Consider the following 19019-nt stretch of genomic DNA (forward strand, 5'->3'; position numbering starts at 1 on the left):
AAGCACAGGCTGACCTCTGCCTTAGAAGCTGGGCTCTGCCTGCTTTTTCCTATTATGACTTCCACGCTAGGGTTCTGAGTCATGTAGTTGGCTGTTGTGGCCCCGCTGGCCGAGGGCCCAGAAGCTGGTGGGCAAGCATGGCTGGGGCGGCCTGTGCTCAGGCCCTCAGGCTGCAGGCACCAAGACAGGGTTCCCCCCCCCCCATGGGAATGTGCCGTGGAAAGCCATTTCTGTCAGAAGCCAGCTGTTCTTTTTTTTTTTTTTTTTTTTTTTTTCTGAACTCGGCCTGGGCGCTGTCCCTCAGCTCTTCAGCTCAAGGCTAGCGCTCTACCACTTGAGTCACAGCGCCACTTCCGGCTTTTTTCTTTTTGCTTATGTGGTGCTGAGGAATCGAACCCAGGGCCTCTGGCATGCAAGGTAAGCTCTCGACCACTGAGCCACCTTCCCAGCCCCTAGCCCACTGTGAGTCATGTGCTAGCTAGAGAGACACATGAGTCACACAGATCCAGGGATGGCTGTGTCCTCACTTAGTCAAAGCCAAGTGACAAGAGGGTGAGATGGACACGGGCCACTGATGGCAGTAGAGCTGAGGCCCTGAGCTCGGGCCCTGCCACGCCCAGTTGTCCTCACCAGTGTGTGCTAGTTTTATACACTTTTCCCAATTGGAACTTTTATTGGTGACTAATAGTTTACAGGCACGAGCTTACATCCAGATGTCTGTCTAGACCGGCCTTTCACTGCTCAAACCTGGTCTCCACTGCGAGACTTGGGACCGTGCTGCCCCAGGATGAGGGCCTGGTCCACATCCCTGTCCTCAGTGGTGATGTGTACAGCCATCAGGCGGCCGGCCCGGGGCCCAACCCAGGCACTCTGTTGGCAGCGGCGCCCATATTACCATCCGCCTGTGTGCACCTGCTGCCTGCCCTGCCCTGCCCACATCCCCTACGGCCCCATCTGAGAAAGGTTCAGTCTATTTGCTGAGAAAAATAAGTAACCAGCCGTGATAAAAGGCCCGCCTGCGTGCCCCCACCGCGGCAGCTCACGCTTTCAGCCAGACAGGCCCCGGGGTAGGGGAAGGGACTGGCCTTCCCCACAGGGTCGGGTTTGTACCTTGGTCTTTGACCCAGTGATTCCCCAGCACCCCTGGCTCAAGTGCCACTGTGACCCAAAAGCAGTGCTTTGGCTGCCCAGGCCCCCTGGAAGGAGATTCTACCCCCATGTCTGCACAGGCTGCCCCAGCCCTGTTCCCTCATGCACTCACCTCAGTGCTCCAGGCATCCTGAGCTGGGGACTTTGGCTCTGCAGTGGCTCTGCCCAGACCCACTCCACAGCTCTTTCTAACCTGTTTTCACCTGTTCAATTCCAACTTCCCAGGGCTGCCATGAGGGCCGTGGGTGAGGTGTGGAGAGGTCTGGAAAGGTCACTGAGTCATCTGAGAGCCCTGCCCCTCCTGTGTGATATGTCTGCACTTCCCACACGGTCCTCCAGGGGGCACTGCACTTCACAGCACCTGTGACGCCTTCCCACCCTCCTCTCCTGCCGCTCCAGGCTCCAGTTAAGATGCCCAGTGCTGGGTGCTGTGCCCTGTGATTACTCAGCTTCCCTCCGCCTCATTCCTTTGTCCATGCTGAGTACTGGGACTTGAACTCAGGGCCTGAAGCTCTTTTTTAACTTTTTCACTCAAGACTGATGCGTTACCTTGAGCCACACCTCCACTTCCACTTTTTGGCTGGTTGATTGGACCTAAGAGCCGAAAGGATTGATTAATCTGCCCAGGCTTAGCTTTGGTCAGTGATCCTCAGATCTCAGCCTCACATTTTTTCCTCCAGTGCTGGGTAGATGGCAGGCCTTTGGGTGCTAGGCCACCTTGCCAGCTTTGGCTTCGATAGAATCTGATGCCCATCATCCCCCTTCCACTGTGCTAGTGCACACAAGTAACATTTACGATTGGAGTAGCCAGTCCTCGAGGAGAGCAGCAGGAAGGAGAGGCTCACGGCAGCCTGACGCCAGGTACTAGGCAGTGGGAGAGTGGGAGAGGCTGTTCCTCATGGCAGCCAGGATGCAGGGGGGAGAGGAAAGGGTGAGAACAAGCCACGCCCCCTGGCCTGCGTCTTCCAATCAGGCTGCACCTCCTAGCAGGCCCAGAGATGTGGCTGGGCTTTCTGGACACAGACACCTCTCAAGGCCCACATCTGGACACATCTGCATTGCAGACCCAGCCTTTAACACAGGTGCATTAGGGGGACCTCCTATTCCCACTGCAACACCATCTTCACCTTTGGGGGGGATGCGTATTGAGGTCTAAAATCAGCCTTGCCTGTGTTAGACACTGATTCACACCTCAGCCATTTTGCTGTGGTGATTATTTAGATGGATGGAAGTCTGTCTCCCTTCTTGGTTGGCCAGGAACACTATCTTTCTGATGGCTATCCTCAAAGTAGCAAGGATCACAGGTGTAAACTATGGAGCCCAGCACCTCTTAACAGTTTTTAAGAGTGAGTTTGAATAATTGTATTATACTGACATTGTTGGCCAGCCATCACCACTGCCCATCTCCAGAACTTTCTTGTCTTCCCAAACTGAAGATCTGTCTGTCCCCATTAAGCAGTGTGTCCCGGGCTGCTGGCCCCTCACCCGACTTTCTCCTTGGATAAGTGCCCCAGGGACCTTCAGCATGGGCCCTTTGGTAGCCAGCTGACCTGAGCCTAGTTCCTTGAGGTCCTCCACTGGCTAGAATTTGTGAGACTTAGGCTGCCTTGTTTTCCCCGCAAGCATTCACTCTTCTGAGATGGAATGTCTGAGCCATCGGGCACTGCCCCCCCCCTCACTAACCATCCAGTGTCCTCCCCAGCCGCCCCCATCTCCATGATAAGCAACCCCAGCCTGCATTTCCAGAACAACCGCCCCAGCCCATCAGCTGCCGTCAGGCACAGGTACGCCACGCTGCCAGAGGGGGCGGAGGGAGTTCCTTGCCTCTCTCCCTCTTGGGCCCCTGACACCCCTGTGAAGACTGCCGCCGCGCCCCACGCCCACCCTTGGCCTTCGCGCCCCTGGAGAAGCCTCATTTTGGAGCTGTGGGCCTGGAGGTGTCTCTGTGCCGTGCCCTGGGGCCTGGGAGCCCGTTTTCTAGCAGGGACCCAGGCTCAGAGCAGGACACAGAGCTATGGGGTGGCGCAGCACAAACTGGGGGCTTGGACGCCCCCTGCCTCTGTGACAAAGGACAGGGTCCTGGGCCCTGCTTCCCTCCCTCCCCGCTTCCCCCTCTGCTCCCCGTGAGAACCTGGAGCCAGCTGTGAGTCAGACCTGGGGGAGGTGGCCGCTGGGCCCTGCCGGCCCGGCTGGCTGGCCACCTGGGAAGGGCATGTTCCTTCCATGAGCCCGGTGACTAAGAAGGCTGGGGAGGGTGAGCTGGTGGAGCGAGGCCCAGCTGCCCTGTGAGGGGCCTGTGCTGTGCCGGGCATGCTCTGCAGCACCTGCTTCCCTCCCTCCCCTCTCTGTGCTGTTCCATGTGGCCCTTCCTGGCAGGGATGCCTGCGTCCCAGCCTGGCATTTCACCCACCTGTCCTTCCACCCTCTGTCCACATCCACCAGCCCATCTACCATCTTCTGTCCACCCATCAGGGCGTCCAACGAGGCAGGGAATGGTACCCTGGAGAGATGTGGGAGCTTCTGTCAGGCCGCTGCAGAGATGGGCCCGGCGGAGGGGTTAGAGCAGGTTAGAGCAGGGATGTGGGGCCAGAGCCTGGAAGCCGAGAAGCAGTGGGGGGGAGGGTCCAGAAAAGACCCTCCCCCCAAAGGCACACCTTCGGAGACCCACTTCCTCCACGTTTGTGACCTAGGAGCCCTTCCCCTGAGCCTCGCCCTGGAGACTGAGTTCTCCACACTGGAGCCTTTAGTTTTTGGTGTGTGTGTGGGGGCGGGGGGGGATTCAACATCCACACTGTGTTGGTGAGGCCTGCTGCGGGGTCTCCTCCCTCACCACAGCCCAGTGTCCCACCTCGTGCTCATGGCTTCCTGAGGCCAACGTAGGAGCACTGGAGTCCTGCAGGGCTGGGGGAGAGGGGGGGACCGGGATGGCAGGGAGGACAGGGGAGGGCGTGGGGAGGGTCAGCAGGAAGCACTGCTGTGGTTTCCCCGTGACGGATGAGGAAACCTAGGCTCTGAGAGGTCCAGGAAGGGGAAGCTAGGGCCCTTGGCCTCGAGACCATGGTGCCCGGCACACAGAGGTCAGAACATCCATCCGCCGCCTGCCCTGGGCCATCGAACGGGCTCCTCTGTCATTGGTCAACTTCAGACCAGACCTGGGGTTCTGCGTCTGGGCCCCCTAGGTGTTGGGGTCTGGCTGTATGCTCAGCCCTCTCGTCTGGGGCGGGGGGGGGGCAGGAGCTTCCTCCTCGGGGTGGAGCGGGGGTGCTCTGCTGAGAATCCCTGTGTCCCCAGCAGAGGCCCCTCCGGCCCAGCCTGGGTCCAGTGGTCTGTCTGCAGCCTGCTGGCCTCCTCTCACCACCACGTCCCTGCCAGCTTCGTGCCCCGCCTGGCCCTTCCTGCCCCACCTGTTGGGAGCCCTGAGGCTTCTGCTTAGCTTTGAGTTTTATTAGCAGTCTTGGTTATGGTTCTCACGAGTGACTGAGGCCTATTATCCATCCGCAGGCAAGTCCCTGCTGGCCAGTGGGCGGAGCTGCGGGGCCTGCACCTGCTCCCACGCCACTCTCCCACCCGGGAGAGAGAAGCCCGCTGGGCAGCGTGGGAAAGCGAGGGCAGGAGCCCGGTGTGGCCCCCTGGGGGTCACTGCCCTGCCGGCCTGGCCAGGAGCGCCCCTCCTGTCCCCAAAGGACAGCCTGACCCTGCCGCTCCCCATGCCTTCCCCTCTTATGCGGTCAACCCTGGCTCATCTTCACCGGCTGCACTTCCTCCGGGATGGCCACCCACCCGGCTTTCCTGGACGCCAGATGGAGCCTCCTGTCCCATCCCTCAGGGAATACCCACCATCCTCCGCCATCCTCCTCCTCAAGGGCACAGCCAGGCCTCCTCACCCACCCCACACACCACCACACCACGGGGCAGCGGCTCCAGCTTAGCAGGTTTGAGGGCCCCGCAGAGGTCCGTATGAGGTCGTAAAGGCTATGGGTTTTGTTCCAAGTGTGCCACAAGCCAGGGAGTCTGACTAGGCCAGCGCTGCCTGGTGGCTCATCCGGGGCTGTGGAGACGGGCGGAGGGGGCACGGGGAGGGCATGCTGTGTGAGAGGCAGCCCAGCCCAGCCCAGCCGTCACCTGTGGTTCCCAGCGCTGTTGCAGGCATGAGCCACAGCAAGAGAACCCTCTGTTCAGCACCCCAGAGATGGAGATGGAGACAGGAACCCCCGGCACCCATGCCCAGTTCCCCACCCAGGTACGAGGTGTGCTGAGAAACGGAGGTCAGTCAGTGCTAGGCCCAAAGGACCCTTCTCTCGCTGGGAAGGATCTGGGAGCGCCTCGCGGCGCAGATGGGCATGCTCGGCCCGAGAAGGGGGGCCCCCAGGAAGGAACGGCCCTCGCCTAGCCAGCAAGGAAACTGAGGCCTCAGTCACAGAGCATGATGCCACACTCCAAGCCTGCCCCCCAAGCCCGGGAAAACACCTCGCTTACATAAAAGAAGACATGACTTCCTTTTCCTTTGTTTGTCTCTTTCTTCCTTTCTTTCTTCCTTTGCTTCTCTTCTTCCTTTCCTTTCCCTCTCTCCCCTTCCTCCTTCCCTCTCTTCCTTCCTTCCCTCCTTTCCTTCCTTCCTTTCTTTCATTCAGATTCTGGACTTACACTCAGGATCTGGGCACTGTCCCCTCAAGCTTTTTCACTCGAGGCTGGCACTCCACCTCTGAAGTCACAGCTCTACTTCCAGCTTTTTCGGTGGGTAAGGTAAGAGTCCCACAGACTTAACTGCCTGGTCGGGCTTTAAAGCAGGATCCTCAGCTCTCAGCCTCCCGAGTAGTCAGGGTTTACGGGTGTGAGCCCCCGCCCCTGGCCCTCTTCCTCTCCTTCCCTGCTCCCTGCTTCCTGCCCACACCCCACTCCCCGTAGGGGTAGAGTGTGAACACGCACTGCTTGTGTTTGCGGCCCAAGGACTCACACGTGTGAGGTTCCCGCAGCTGCTCTCCCAAATAAGCACAAATGAGGCGCTTCAAACAACAAAAACGTAATTTCTCTCCTAGCCCTGGAGGCCAGAAGGCTGAGTGGAGGCCAGGGAGGGAGGCTGTGGCTCCTGGCCTCTTCGCAGCTGCCGGGGACTGCTGGTGAGGCTTGGAGGCCCCGTGCGTGTGACTGGCATCTCTGCTCTGTCTCCACGTGGCTTTCCCCTGGCACCCACGCACGGCCCAGCGAACCTCCCTTGAGATGCTTAACTTTCTCCCGCACACATGCCATTATTTGGAATGTGGCTGACCTCAGGTCCCAGAGTTGGGGTGCCTTTGAGGGAGGGGCACTGGGGACATGCCAGGGGTTCAGTGCTAGGACAGGGCTGCCCTCGGCACTATCTGTATCTGACTACACATCGGGCTGCCCTCAGCCTCTTTTTCAGGGTGGGTTGCCTATGTGTTTTTTTGGGTTTTTTTGGTCATAGGGCTTGAAGTAGGCCTTGGCACTGTCCCTGAGCTCTTTTGCTCAAGGCTAGCGTTCTACCACTTGAGCCACAACACCAATTCCAGTTTTCTAGTGGTTTATTGGAGGTGGGGTCTCACGGCCTTTCCTGCCTGGGCTGGCTTTGAACTGTGATCCTCAAGATTACAGGCATGAGCCACTGGCACCCAGTTCTGTGAGATTCTTTTTTTTTTTTTTGGGTCCAGTAGTGGGGCCTGAACTCTGGGCCTGAGCGTTGTCCCTCAGCTCTTCAGCTCAAGGCTAGCACTCTACCACTTGAGCCACAGCCCCACTTCCAGCTTTTTTTGCTTATGTGGTGCTGAGGAATCGAACCCAGGGCCTCAGGCATGCAAGGCAAGTGCTCTACCACTGAGCCAACTTCCCAGCCCCTTCTGTGAGATTCTTATCTCCAGTTAACCACCAGAAGACTGGAAGTGGCACTGTGGCTCAAGTGGTAGAGTGTTGTTTGCCTTGAGCTGAAGAGCTGAGAGACAGCACCCAGACCCAGAGTTCAGGCCCCACAACTGACAAAAAAAAAAAAAAAAGTCTCACAGACTTAACTTCCTAATTTGGATTTGAACTGGAATCCGCAGAGATCTCAGCCTCCCAAGAAGCTAAGATTAGGCCTGTGCCCCCAGTGCCCAGCTCCTCCATGCTTTCTGGTAGCAGGATTGCAGGATGAGTGGGGGCTACTCAGGGCACAGTGAGGCTCCTAAGGCCTGGGAGGAGACAGAGCAGGCAGCGGTCTTCCCTCTGGCCCTGCGGTCAGCCGGCTCTGGCCTGCTGCCCATCAGACTGGCTCAAGGCTCCCAGGGAAGCTTGCCACAGCTCTGGCTCTCCAGGTGTCCTATCCTCACCCTGCAGGGGTGGGGCCGTCCCACCGTGGATGGAGAGAGAGGGCAGGGGCAACGGTTTGTGCAGGCACGCCTTCTCCCTACCCCGCCCTCCTGGATCTGACCCTGGACCTGTCAGGGGTCTCAAGGAATTAGGACCCTTCCGACCTTGGTAGGAGGCTCTGCAGGCTGGGGTGAGCCCCAGGGAAGTGTCCACGGTGATGCTGACCTCATGGAGGAGCAGCAGGCAGCTCCCACGTTTGCCGCCTTGACGGGGCGGCCCGGAAGCTCCTGTGGGCAGCAGCTGGCCCTAGACCACGCCTGACCTCCCGCTCCAAGCCAGAGCCACACTGATGGGCAGACCCATGAGTGGACTGTCGCCCTACTAGCTCGTAGTCACAGACGAGGATCCTTCTCCCAGCTCAGGGCTGCCTCCGCCTGTCGTCTCAGACCCGCCTGCCGCCTCTCCCTGGCCTCTGCAGCCCAGAGCACCTGTGAGTATAGGCAAGGGAGGCCCGCCTTGCTCCTTGTCCCCGGCAGGAAGGGCCACACGGCCTTACCTGTGAGACAAGTCATCAGGGCTGTGAGTCACAGAGGGCAGGTCCCGCGGCACCGCCCCCCCCCCCCCCCCCCCCCAGTGCAGGCCAGAGCCCAGCCTGGTGTCTCCACATGACACAGATACAGTTCTTGGAAATGGGTGGTGGCGCACAGGGACTTCCTCCTGACCCTGCGCATACAGCTGCCTGGACGCTGGCCGCACACGCTGCTCCTACTCCAAGCCAAGCACTAGCCAAGCACAGGAGCTCCCTCCTGCAGCTCTGCCCTGGCAGCTGCTCCCTCACCACTGCTGGTGTCAGCCACACCTGCATTCATCTCCGCCACAGCTCAGGGGAAGTATTACTGGGAGCAAAATAATTCATCCAAATGATGAAGATGCATGCTAAACCATTAGCAGGTTGTCTGCACAGCCCAAGGTTTCCTTCAGCCTAGCTAAGCTGTATCCCATGGCCAAGACGAAGGCTGGAGTGGGTTCTGAGCCAGGGGCCCGTGGCTCATACCTGTAATGCTTAGCAGGCTGAGATTCAAAGCCAGCCTGGGCAGGAAAGTCCATGACAGACTATGGTCGGCAAGTACCCACCAAAAAGCTGGAGCGGGAACTATGGCTCAAGTGGTAGACCAGCCTTGAATGGAAAAAGTCAGACAAGAGCTTAACATCCTGAGTTCAAGCTCAGATACAGGCACACACACCACACACAAAGGTTCAAGGAATGGGCCCTGGGTTTGATCCTTAGCACCTTAAAAAAAAAAAGAGAAAGAAGGTCAAAAAAGGCCAGTGATAGAGTGCATGCCTGTAAACCTGCCTCTGGAGGTTGAGGTTGAAGGATCCTAAGGTTTAGGCCAACTACCCTGGCCCATTAAGCAAGAACCTGTCTCAAAATTTGGGGCAAGGAGGCTGGGAAAGTGGCTCAGTGGTAGAGTGCTTGCCTAACATGCATGAAGTCCTGGGTTCCATTCCTCAGTACCACATACACAGAAAAAACTGGAAGTAGCGCTGTGGCTCAAGCGGTAGAGCGCTAGCCTCAAACTGCGGAGCTAAGGGACAACGCCCAGGCCCAGAGTTCAGAACTGACCAATAAATAAATAAATAAATCCATCCAAATGTCAGTGTTCAGAATCTAGAACCTCAGAGGAGGCTGGGGCCTGGCTCAGAGGTGGAGCCCTGCCTAGTCTGCAGGAAGAGGCCCTGGGCTCCATCCCCCGCACCACACTGCAGTTACTGTATACGCTGCTGAATAATAACAAGAAGGAGGGCCTGGAGCATACTCCCCTGAGGTGTGTCTAGGCAGATGCTTATCACCAAAGCCACGCCTCCAACCCAGGGCTGCCCCCGTCCAAAGATGGCTGCTACCACAGCCTGGTCCTCAAGGGCAGAGTCCTAAGGAGGGAGGGGAGGGTCACAGGGTTTTCTGTTGCTCTCTGTCATTGGAAAAGAACCCCAGAACCCCCCGCAGATGAGAACCCCACCCCTAGGCCAATTCCTACCCTATCCACCCCCATAGTAGAGGAAAGAAAGGCATCTGATCTCCTTTGGAGATGAAGATGGGTGTTGCCCAGATCAAAGGAATTCCCCTGGTGTGAAGTTCCTATCTTTGCCTCCAAATGAAGAAATGTTTGACTCCACAGTCAGACGGCTTTGTCAAAGAATGCAGAGCTTGTCCAGCTGCTAGCCTGTGTGTGGCCTACCGGAGGCTGAGATCTGAGATCAGAGCCAGTCCCGGCAGGGAAGTCTGTGAGATGCTTATTAACCAGCAAAAAGTAGAGCTTGTGGCTTAAGGGGTAGAGCACCAGCTTTGACCAAAAATGCTAAGGGACAGCACCCAGGAACTGAGTTCAAACCCCTGCACTGGCACGCGTGCGAGCATGCACACATAATGCGCAGGTATGGTGGGAAAAAAAAAGCAGAGGCAAGATTCAAACCAGGAAACCCCACAACACACTTCACATATAACTACCTCCAAAGAGAGCGCCCAGGTGGGAGGGGTCCGCTCTGAGTCTCTGGGTAGCGATGGTGCAGTGTATGTTGAAAGGCTTGTTGGACAGATGAGGAGACTGGGGCTTGGTGTAGGTTAGAAACTTGCCCTGGGTCAAGCTATGGTCAGAGCTAGGGTTGGCAGAGCGTTCTGAGAGGTTAGACTAGCCTTGTCCCTGGTCCTTCTCCCTATAATAGCTGCACATTTCTGGTAGGTCACTCTGATGAATACAATCAGATTTTCAAGCGAAACAAATGGATAAATGTTATGACTTGCTCTTTTTAGGATGCAAGTATACACTGCCTGGCACGGTGGTTTTTGCCTACCGCTCCTAGCTACTCAGGAGGGTGAGATCCACAGGATTGGGGCTCCAAGCCTGGCAGGAAAGTCTGCAAAACTCCATCTCCAAAGTAACTTGCAAAAAGCCAGGCTGGAGATGTGGCTCAAGTGTAGAGCACCAGCCAAGCAAGCTGAGAAATCTTGAGACCCAGGTTTCAAAGTCTACTACCAGTAGTGGGAGGTGGGGGGAGAAAAGAAGAATGGATTCGTTACACACTATAGGATGAAGGCTGGGGTTGTCTAGGCGCCTGTGTCTTCCCTGTGTCTCGTGGTGTCACAGGGCCGTGTCGGACAACAAGGTAAGACAGAATCACAGAGCTTGAGCTGGGCGCTGGTGGCTCACGCCTGTAATCCTAGCTACTCAGGAGGCTGAGATCTGAGGATTTCAGGTCAAAGCCAGCCTGGGCAGGAAGGTCCGTGAAACTTTTTTTTTTTTTTTTTGGGTCCGGTCATGGGACCTGAAGGGGCCTGAACTCTAGGCCTGGGCGCTGTCCCTCAGCTCTTGAGCTCAAGGCTAGCACTCTACCATTTGAGCCGCAGCTCTACTTCTGGCTTTTTGCTTTTTGCTTTATGTGGTGCTGAGGAATCGAACCCAGGGTAAACCACCAGAAAACCGGAAGTGGCGCTGTGGCTCAAGTGATAGAGCACTAGCCTTGAGCTGCAGAGCTTGGGATTGTGCCCAGGCCCAGAGTTCAAGCCCCAAGGCTGACCAAAAAAAAAAAAAAAAAAAAGAATCACAGAGTTTGGGTGGAGGCATTAGGGCTCAGTGGCCCATCACTGATGCCATCTTTGAGAGCCTGAAGACCCTCTCCCTCCCTTCTCTCCCGTGTGTGTGTGTGTGTGTGTGTGTGTGTGCGCGCGCGCGTGCGCGCTGGTACTGGGACTTCAACTAAAGGCTTTACACTTTCCCTTTGGCTTATTTGCTCAAGGCTGGCGTTCTGCCACTGAGCCTCTTATCTCCAATTGGAGATAAGAGTTGCCTGGATTTCCCTGCCCAGGCTGGCTTCAAACTGAGATCTTCAGCAGTCTCCTGAGTAGCTAGGATTACAGGCCTGAGCTACTGGTACCTGCTGACCCTCTCCGTGTGTGTGTGTGTGTGTGTGTGTGTGTGTGTGTGTGTGTGTGTGTGTGTGTGTGTGTGTGTGTGTGTGTGTGTGTGTGTGTGTGTGTGTGTGTGACTCTGGGCGTTGCTAGGGTGATGCTCTACCACTGAATCACACCACACCCCCAGCCCTGGGGTCTTCTTTTAATATGGTCATAAGAGTACATATAGGCTCTGCATCCAAAGAGCTTCAAGTTCAAGCACTACTAAATGGTGTGTATGCTGTAGAGTGTCAGTGTTCTTGTGAACATACATGGACTGTCCCTGTTGTGTGTGTGGTTGTTTGGGAAAAGAGTTCCACATACAGTGTTCTATAAATGTAATTTTCTTCTTTTATTTTATGCTGGTATTGGGGCTTGAACTCAGGGCCTCAGTGCTATCCCTAAGCTTCTAATGCTCTACCACTTGAGCCACAGCGCCACTTCCGGCTTTTTCTGCTTATGTGGCCTCATGCATGCAAGGCAAGTGCTCTACCACTGAGCCACCTTCCCAGCCCTTATGCTCATTTTTGATAACTGTTTTTGGTCTCCTTTCTGCTGCTGTAACGAAAGACCCATGGCTGGTGCAGTGCACAAGAGGTTTATTTAGCTCACACCTTTGGAGGTCTGCCACCCTCAGAGTGGGTGGCATTACATGGTGGGAATGAATGCTGAAGAGATTGAAGAGATAACATGGGTAGATGGGAAAACTGGAGAGCAAGAAGGGCTGGTCTTGCTTGTTTGATAATCACTCACCATGCAGGAATTACCTTACTTCCTTTACTTCCTTCAGGCGGCTGTGAAGAACCCAGTGTCCTTTACTAGGCCTCACCTTTTTTTTTTTTTTTTTTTTTTGCTGGTCCTGGGGCTTGAATGCTGGGCCTGGGCTGTTTCCGATCCTTTTGTGCCCAGGGACAGCCACTTCTGACTTTTTCTGTGATTAATTGGAGGTAAGAGTCTCACAGACTTTCCTGTCCTTGGCTGGTTTTGAACTGTGATTCTCAGATCTCAACCTCCTAAATAGCAGGATTACACATCTTTCTTATCAAGCCTTTAGAACTGGAAGAGATCGGTTTCCAGCCCTTTATTGATTTAGTTGGCACCAGGGTTTGAACTCTGGACTGAATGTTTATTAGGCAAACCCTCATATCACTGAGCCATGCCTCCAGCCCTCATTTTTTTGTGTGCTGGTTTCAGTCCAGGAGTCTTGCTTCCTGTTTGGACATGGTTTGCAATGTTACATTTCCTGTGTAGCTATCATGTTCAAATCCAGCTCTCTGTTGAGAAGGTCTCTCCACCTTTTCTCCATGGGCTGGCCTCAAACTGCAATCCTCTAGGACTTAGCCTCTAAGTAGCTAAGATTATAGGTATGAGCCACCATGCTCCTAGGGGGACTGGTGCTCAGTGATAGAACGCTTGCCTTGCATGCATGAGGCCCTGGGTTCGATTCCTCAGTACCACATAAGCAAAAAGAAAAAAGCTGGAAGTGGCACTGTGGCTCAAGTGGTAGAGCGCTAGCCTTGAGCTGAAGAGCTGAGGGACAGCACCCAGGCCCAGAGTTCAGGCCCCACAACTGGACCCCCCTCCAAAAAAAAGAGGCTCCTAGGGAAGCCATCCACTCTTTGTGGTGGGTTTTGCAGTGTACATGGATGGCATAGCTAAAAGCATTTTTAGCTCTGTGTATGTATCTGTGTGTCTGTGTGCCATACCTAAGCTTGAACTCAGGATCTGGGCACTGTCCCTTAGCCTTTCACTCAAAGCTGGCACTCTACCAACGGAGCCACAACTTCACTTTGGCTTTTTGTGGTTGATTGGAGATAAGAGTATCATAGACTTTCCTGCCTGGGCTGGCTTTGAACCACAACCCTCAGATAGCCTCCTGAGTAGCTAGGATTACAGGCGTGAGCCTCCAGTACTCTTGTACCAGACTATTTTTAGCTTCTTGAAAGCATTTCTTTTACTGTTCTCTTTTGCCGAGGTTTTTTTTTTTTTTTAATCAAAGTAACATTTGTGGCGGTTTTCTTAATGATAAAAACAGTGCCTGTTCACAATGAATCATCTAGAAAATACAGACTAGCACTCAAAAGGAAATGAAAACTAACCACAATCTCACTCAAGAGAAGCACTGTCAATATTCTGATATATCTCTTTCCAGGAACGTGTAGTGGTGGGAGGGAGTGCAGGAGGGAGACAGAGGAAGGGACACACACATATAAGGGGGAGCAGAAATAATGGAAAACAGCAGGAATATTTTCATATATACATATATTGTTTAAATTGAGGTAAAATTTAGTTATTTTTCAAAAATATTTCAGTTCATGGAAAACTTATTGTTGTTGTGGGGCTTGAATTTGGGGGCGGGGGCTCAAGGCTCGCACTCTACCCCTTTGAGCCACATCTCTACTTCTGCTTTTCTGGTGGTTAATTGGAGATGAGTCTCATGGACTTTCCTACCTGGGCTGGCTTTGAATTGCCATCCTCTAAATCTCAGTCTCCTGAGTAGCTAGGGTTACAGGCGTAAGCCACCAGTGCCTGACGAAAACTAATTTAAAAAGTTCAGTATTGGGCTGGGCGCTACTCAGCAGACTGAGATCTAAGGATCGCAGTTTGAAGCCTGCTGGGGCAGGAAAAGTCCACAAGACTCTTGTCTCCAATTAACTACCAAAAGGCTAGAAATGGAGCAGTGGCTCAAGTAGTCGTACTAACCTTGAGTCAGAAGGCTCACGGACACCACCCAAAGCCTGAGTTCAAGACCTAAGAACAGCACACACACACAAAACATGTTCCCGTAACATTGTATGGATGTATAAAATGTCACAGTGAAACATCCCCTTGTACAACTAATGTATGCCAATAAAAAGTATTAAAAAGATCGCTTTAATAACATCTATAGTGTTCATGTATACGATATGACGTTTGGTACAACACTTTGTCCCCTGAATACGGACAGTTTTATTTTTTTGCATTTAGGGTGACAGTATAGATCACTGGTTAGTACCTCATTGTTTTTCACGGTTGGTTTTGTGCTGGTTCTGGGTCTTGAACTGGGGGCCTGGGTGCTGTCTCTGAGCTTTGTTTTGCTTGGGTCTAGCGCTCCACCCCTTGAGCCGCAGCTCCACTTCTGGCTTTCCGCTGGTTAACTGGCGGTAAGAGTCTCGCGGGCTTTCCTGCCCGGGCTGGTCTCGAACCGCGATCCTCAGATCCGGGCCTCGGGAGTGGCCAGGGTCACAGGCGTGAGCCCCCGGCGCGGGCTCTGGCAACACTGTGTCATTTTTCCGCCGCGCAGGCCAAGCTCCAGGGCAGAGGGAAAGAGGAGCAGGCGGGCCCGGTGTGGCCGGGGACCCGGGCGCCGGCGCCCGCTCCTCCCACGACCCCGCGGGCTGGAACCACACACCGCTCCGTTCACCCCGCCGGGCCGCCCCGGGAACGGGGCGCGGGGTGCCGGCGCGGGCTCAGGGGTGGAGCCGTGGAGCAGACGTCACGTTCGGGAGGCGTCTGGCCCGCAGCCGTGGGAGGACACCGGTGACGGCGTAGAAGCGACAGGAACCGCGCCGCGGTCCCACCTGCGCTCCCACCTGCGGCTCCGCCGGCGCCCTCACTTGGGCGGGGCAGGGGCGGGGCTCACGCACTACTCAGCCAATTAGAACTCTGGATGCGGCGCCCGCCTCCTCTCGCAGAGGTGACGCATGCGCACTCGCCCGAAGCGCTCCTCCGGGGGGGCCCCCCTCCCACCGGGGGCGGTGCTGACGCTCGCGCCGACGCTCCCGACGTCGGGCACGTTGACGCCGGCGACGCGCCGCCGGGCCCGCTCCTCCGCGCCAGCCAGTGTCCGGCCGCGGGCCGGCCTTCGTGACTGGGGCGGCGGGCCCCGGGCCGCGTCGTGGGGCGGGCGCGGACGCCGCCGCGGGCTGCCTTCGTCGGCCCCCCGAGCTCGCCCGCAGCGAGCCGCTGCCGCGGGGCCTCCGCGGAGCCCCCGCGCCGCTCCCGCCGGCGAGCAAGGTGAGGAGCGGGGGGACGGGGCAGCCGGGGAGCGGGCCGGGCGGCCGCGCGCTCGCGAGCGTCACCGGGCCGGGAGGCCGGGCGCGAGGCCCGGGCGGCCGCCGCTCCGGGGCCCTGAGCGGGACCTCGGGCCCGGCGCCCCCGGGACCCCCCGCGCCGGGGCGGGGCCGCACCTGCGGCGGGCGGCGGGGCCCGGGCTCCGCGGCGCCGGGGCGGGGCGGGCGGCTGGAGGTCACCGGCGTCAGGTGCGCCGACCCCGGGCCGCCGTCCCCGGGGTGGGGGGGTGGGCCCTGCCCGGAAGCGCCCGCGGCGCCCCTCCGCGGCTCGGCGTCGGCCCGAGGCCCCGCGCCCGGCCTCCGGCGACCCCCCGGACCCCCCGGCGGAGTCGTCGCCGGCCTCCTCGCCCTCCGTCCCTCGCTGCACGCGGACGTGTCAGGTCGGGGGAGCGAGCGCCCACGCCAGCCCCGGGAAGACGCCGCTCCCGAGCCCGGCCGAGCGCGCCGGAGCCCGGCGGGTCCTTCCCGGGAGACACCTGATGGAGTCCGTGCGCCAGCGTGTCCGGCCGCGCACGGGGACCGAAGGGGGGGTGTTCAGACCCCCCCCCCCCGCCCCCCGAACTGGGAAACGGGGGAAAAGTGGGTGGCAGAGGCTTTCAACCACTTCAGCGTCCGCTCCCGGGGTTGGCTCCTCCTGCGAGGGGTGGCCTGGCCTGGTCCTTGCCTTGTCCGCCCGTTTTCTTACCGTCCTGGAGTCCTGTTTGCATCTGAAGCCTAACATTGCTGAGGACAGCCAGGCGGTCAGCCTGGCTTGGGGTTGGTCCTGGCTCTTGAACAGGGCCGGGGCACTTGTTCCTGAACCTTTGCACTCAAGGCTAGCACTCTCAAGCACTCAAGCCACACCCCCATTTCTGATGGTTAATTGAAAATAAAGTCCCTCAGACTTTCTGTCCAGGCTGGCTTTGAACCGCTGTCTTCAGGTCTCAGTCTTCTGAATAGGAAGGATTACAGGCGTGAACCACCAGCGCAGGCTGTCTGCCTTTTACTTATTAGCTGCAGATACTCTGAAGGCTGCAGGCGACTTGGATCCTGCACTTAATGATCCCATTTGGGTCTTTTCGTTCAAGATGATGTGCGAGGTGATGCCAACCATCAGTGAAGCAGAAGGCCCCCCAGGAGGAAGTGGGAGCCATGGGTCAGGCTCCCCATCACAGCCAGATGCAGACTCCCATTTTGAACAACTCATGGTGTCCATGCTAGAGGAAAGGGATCGTCTCCTGGACACGCTGAGAGAGACTCAAGAAACACTGGCATTAACCCAGGGGAAATTACATGAGGTGGGACACGAAAGAGACTCTTTGCAGAGACAGCTCAACACTGCGCTTCCACAGGTATGCACGTGTTCAACCTGAAACTACCATGTTCTCCCACTGTCTGTCTGGTGGTCTCTTGTTAATGTGTTAGCTGAGTGTGTGGCATAACCATTTGTAAGATGGTGGTTTGTGATGTTGGTAAACACACATAAAGTTACTTCTTAGAAAAGCTGGATGGCTGGGAAGGTGGCTCAGTGGTAGATTGCTTGTCTCACATGCATTAGGCCCTGGGCTCGATTCCTTAGCAACACATAAGCAGAAAAAGCTGGAAGTGGCACTATGGCTCAAGTGGTAGAGTGCTAGCCTTGAGCCGAAGAGCTTAGGGACAGCGCCCAGGCCCAGAGTTCAGGCCTCATGATTGACCGAAAAAAAAAAAAAGAAGAAAAGAAAAGCTGGAGTCTTCCAAAGTGATGTGCCCAAAATCTGGGAAAGTATTTTGGAGATTTTATAAAAAGGTCCCAGAGCAGAAGCAACTAAGCTATGGGTGTCTTCCATTGTGTTGTCCTACATCTTTTCTTACTAACTGTGGACTTCTGTGCACTGTATCTCAGGGACTGGGTGTGTCTTTACCATTAGCTATATCTCGTGGATTTTCATTTTCCTAAATAAATACAGTATATGAATTGGATTGGCTTCACAGAAAAAGTATTTCCACAGCACACCTTTATCAGAACACTTGTGATTTATTGCTCAGGGTGCATAAAAGATGGAACCTCTTTCTTGGTGCAACTGAAGCTGTTCTCTAAGTATGTCACGTTTGGACCAGTGTTGGTGAGGGGAGAAAGTGGTAGAGATAAGTACAGGGTGAACAGCTCATGGAGCAGTGGGAGATGAGTAGGTTACTTGAAAGTTTGTGAGCTGTCCTGGCGGATTTAGAGTAGATGTTCTTGATGGTGTATTCCAGTAGACCTGAATAAGCATGCATTTATATTCACAATGGGTCCAGGGTGATAAATTAGCAAGTGAATGATTACTAGCCTTAATGCACTTCTTGGCTTTGGTCAATTCTACTGAAAGATTGATAAGGCATATATTTGAATTTCATTTTTAGTAACAACATGTCGTTCTATCTGCTTCTTTTTTTGTTGGGTTAAAGCGTTTTTTTTGGGTGGGTCGTGGGGTTTGAACTCTGGGCTTGGGCGCTGTCCCTGCGCTCTTCAGCTCAAGGTGAGTGCTCTACTGCTTGAGCCACAGCGCCACTTCTGGTTTTCTAGTGGTTTATTGGAGATAAGAGTCTCATAGACTTTCCTGCCCGGGCTGGCTTTGAACTGTGATTCTCAGATCTTAGCCTCCTGAGTAGCTAAGCTTACAGAAGTGAGCCACCGGTGCCTGGCTAAAGGCGGTTTTTTTTTTTTTTTTGGTCTGTCATGGGGCTTAAACTCTGGGCCTGAGCGCTGTCCCTCAGCTCTTCAGCTCAAGGCTAGTTAGTGCTCTACCACTTGAACTACAACGCCACTTCCGGTTTTCTGGTGGTTTATTGGAGATAAGAGTTTCACGGACTTTCCTGCCCAGGCTGGCTTTGAACCGAGATCCTCAGATCTCAGTCTCCTGAGTAGCTAGGATTACAGGCATGAGCCACCAGCACCGGGCTTAAAGGCGTTTTTTTAAAACTGAAATCTTACAAATTAAAGTCTGTTTAGGTCAGATTTTAATGACCATAGTCTTATAAGGATTGGCAATTTATGTATGTTTTTTTGTTTGTTTTTGGTCGGTTGTGGGGCTTGAACTCTAGGCCTAAGCACTGTCTGTCAGCTCTTCAGCTCAGTGCCACTTCTGGTTTTCTGGTGGTTTATTGGAGATAAGAGTTTCATGGACTTTCCTGCCCAGGCTGGCTTTGAACCGTGATCCTCAGATCTCAGCCTCCTGAGTAGCTAGGATGACAGGCGTGAGCTCTGGTGCCTGGCTTGGCAATGTATGTTTTTCCAGGATTTTGTTGTACATATTTGTAAATTTCTGGTAGTTTTGTTTTCGTAATTGTAATTTCCCCCCCAGTCCTGGGGTCTGAGCTCAGCACCTTTTGCTCGCTGTGTAGGTGATCTACAGCTGAGGCAGGCCTACAGTCCAATTCTGCTCTAGTTACTTGCTCTAGTAACTTAGTGCTAGGCACTGCCACTGTAACCACCTGTTGGTGTAGAAGGAGTCTTGGGAACTTTTTTACCCACACTGTCCTTTCTGTATCAGCCTTTCAAGTAGGTATGCTTGCAGGCATGAGCCACCATTGCCTGGCTATTGTAATATAACATAATTCTGAAGTGATTA

The 19019-nt window shown here is 55.4% G+C and overlaps 1 protein-coding gene across 11 annotated transcripts in view; it reads left to right on the top strand.

Annotated features, from left to right (window-relative positions):
- The first annotated feature begins 15227 nt into the window (after nucleotides 1–15227).
- Nucleotides 15228–19019, top strand: part of Ppfia1 (PTPRF interacting protein alpha 1) — a 101165-nt gene continuing 97373 nt past the window's right edge. For 4 of the 11 annotated variants that reach the window (XM_070009651.1, XM_070009655.1, XM_070009653.1 and 1 more), the window contains exons 1-2: nucleotides 15228–15391; nucleotides 16515–16778. In XM_070009651.1, coding sequence (XP_069865752.1) covers nucleotides 16515–16778 — 264 coding nt within the window. In that variant the 5' untranslated portion in view covers nucleotides 15228–15391. Of the gene's footprint in view, nucleotides 15392–16510; nucleotides 16779–19019 lie in introns of those variants that run through there. The other 7 variants (XM_070009657.1, XM_070009654.1, XM_070009662.1 and 4 more) reach the window with 4 other exon arrangements.

Source organism: Dipodomys merriami, unplaced genomic scaffold (assembly GCF_024711535.1).
Source record: "Dipodomys merriami isolate MVZ:Mamm:240054 unplaced genomic scaffold, mDipMer1.0.p SCAF_78, whole genome shotgun sequence".
Lineage (NCBI taxonomy): Eukaryota > Metazoa > Chordata > Mammalia > Rodentia > Heteromyidae > Dipodomys > Dipodomys merriami.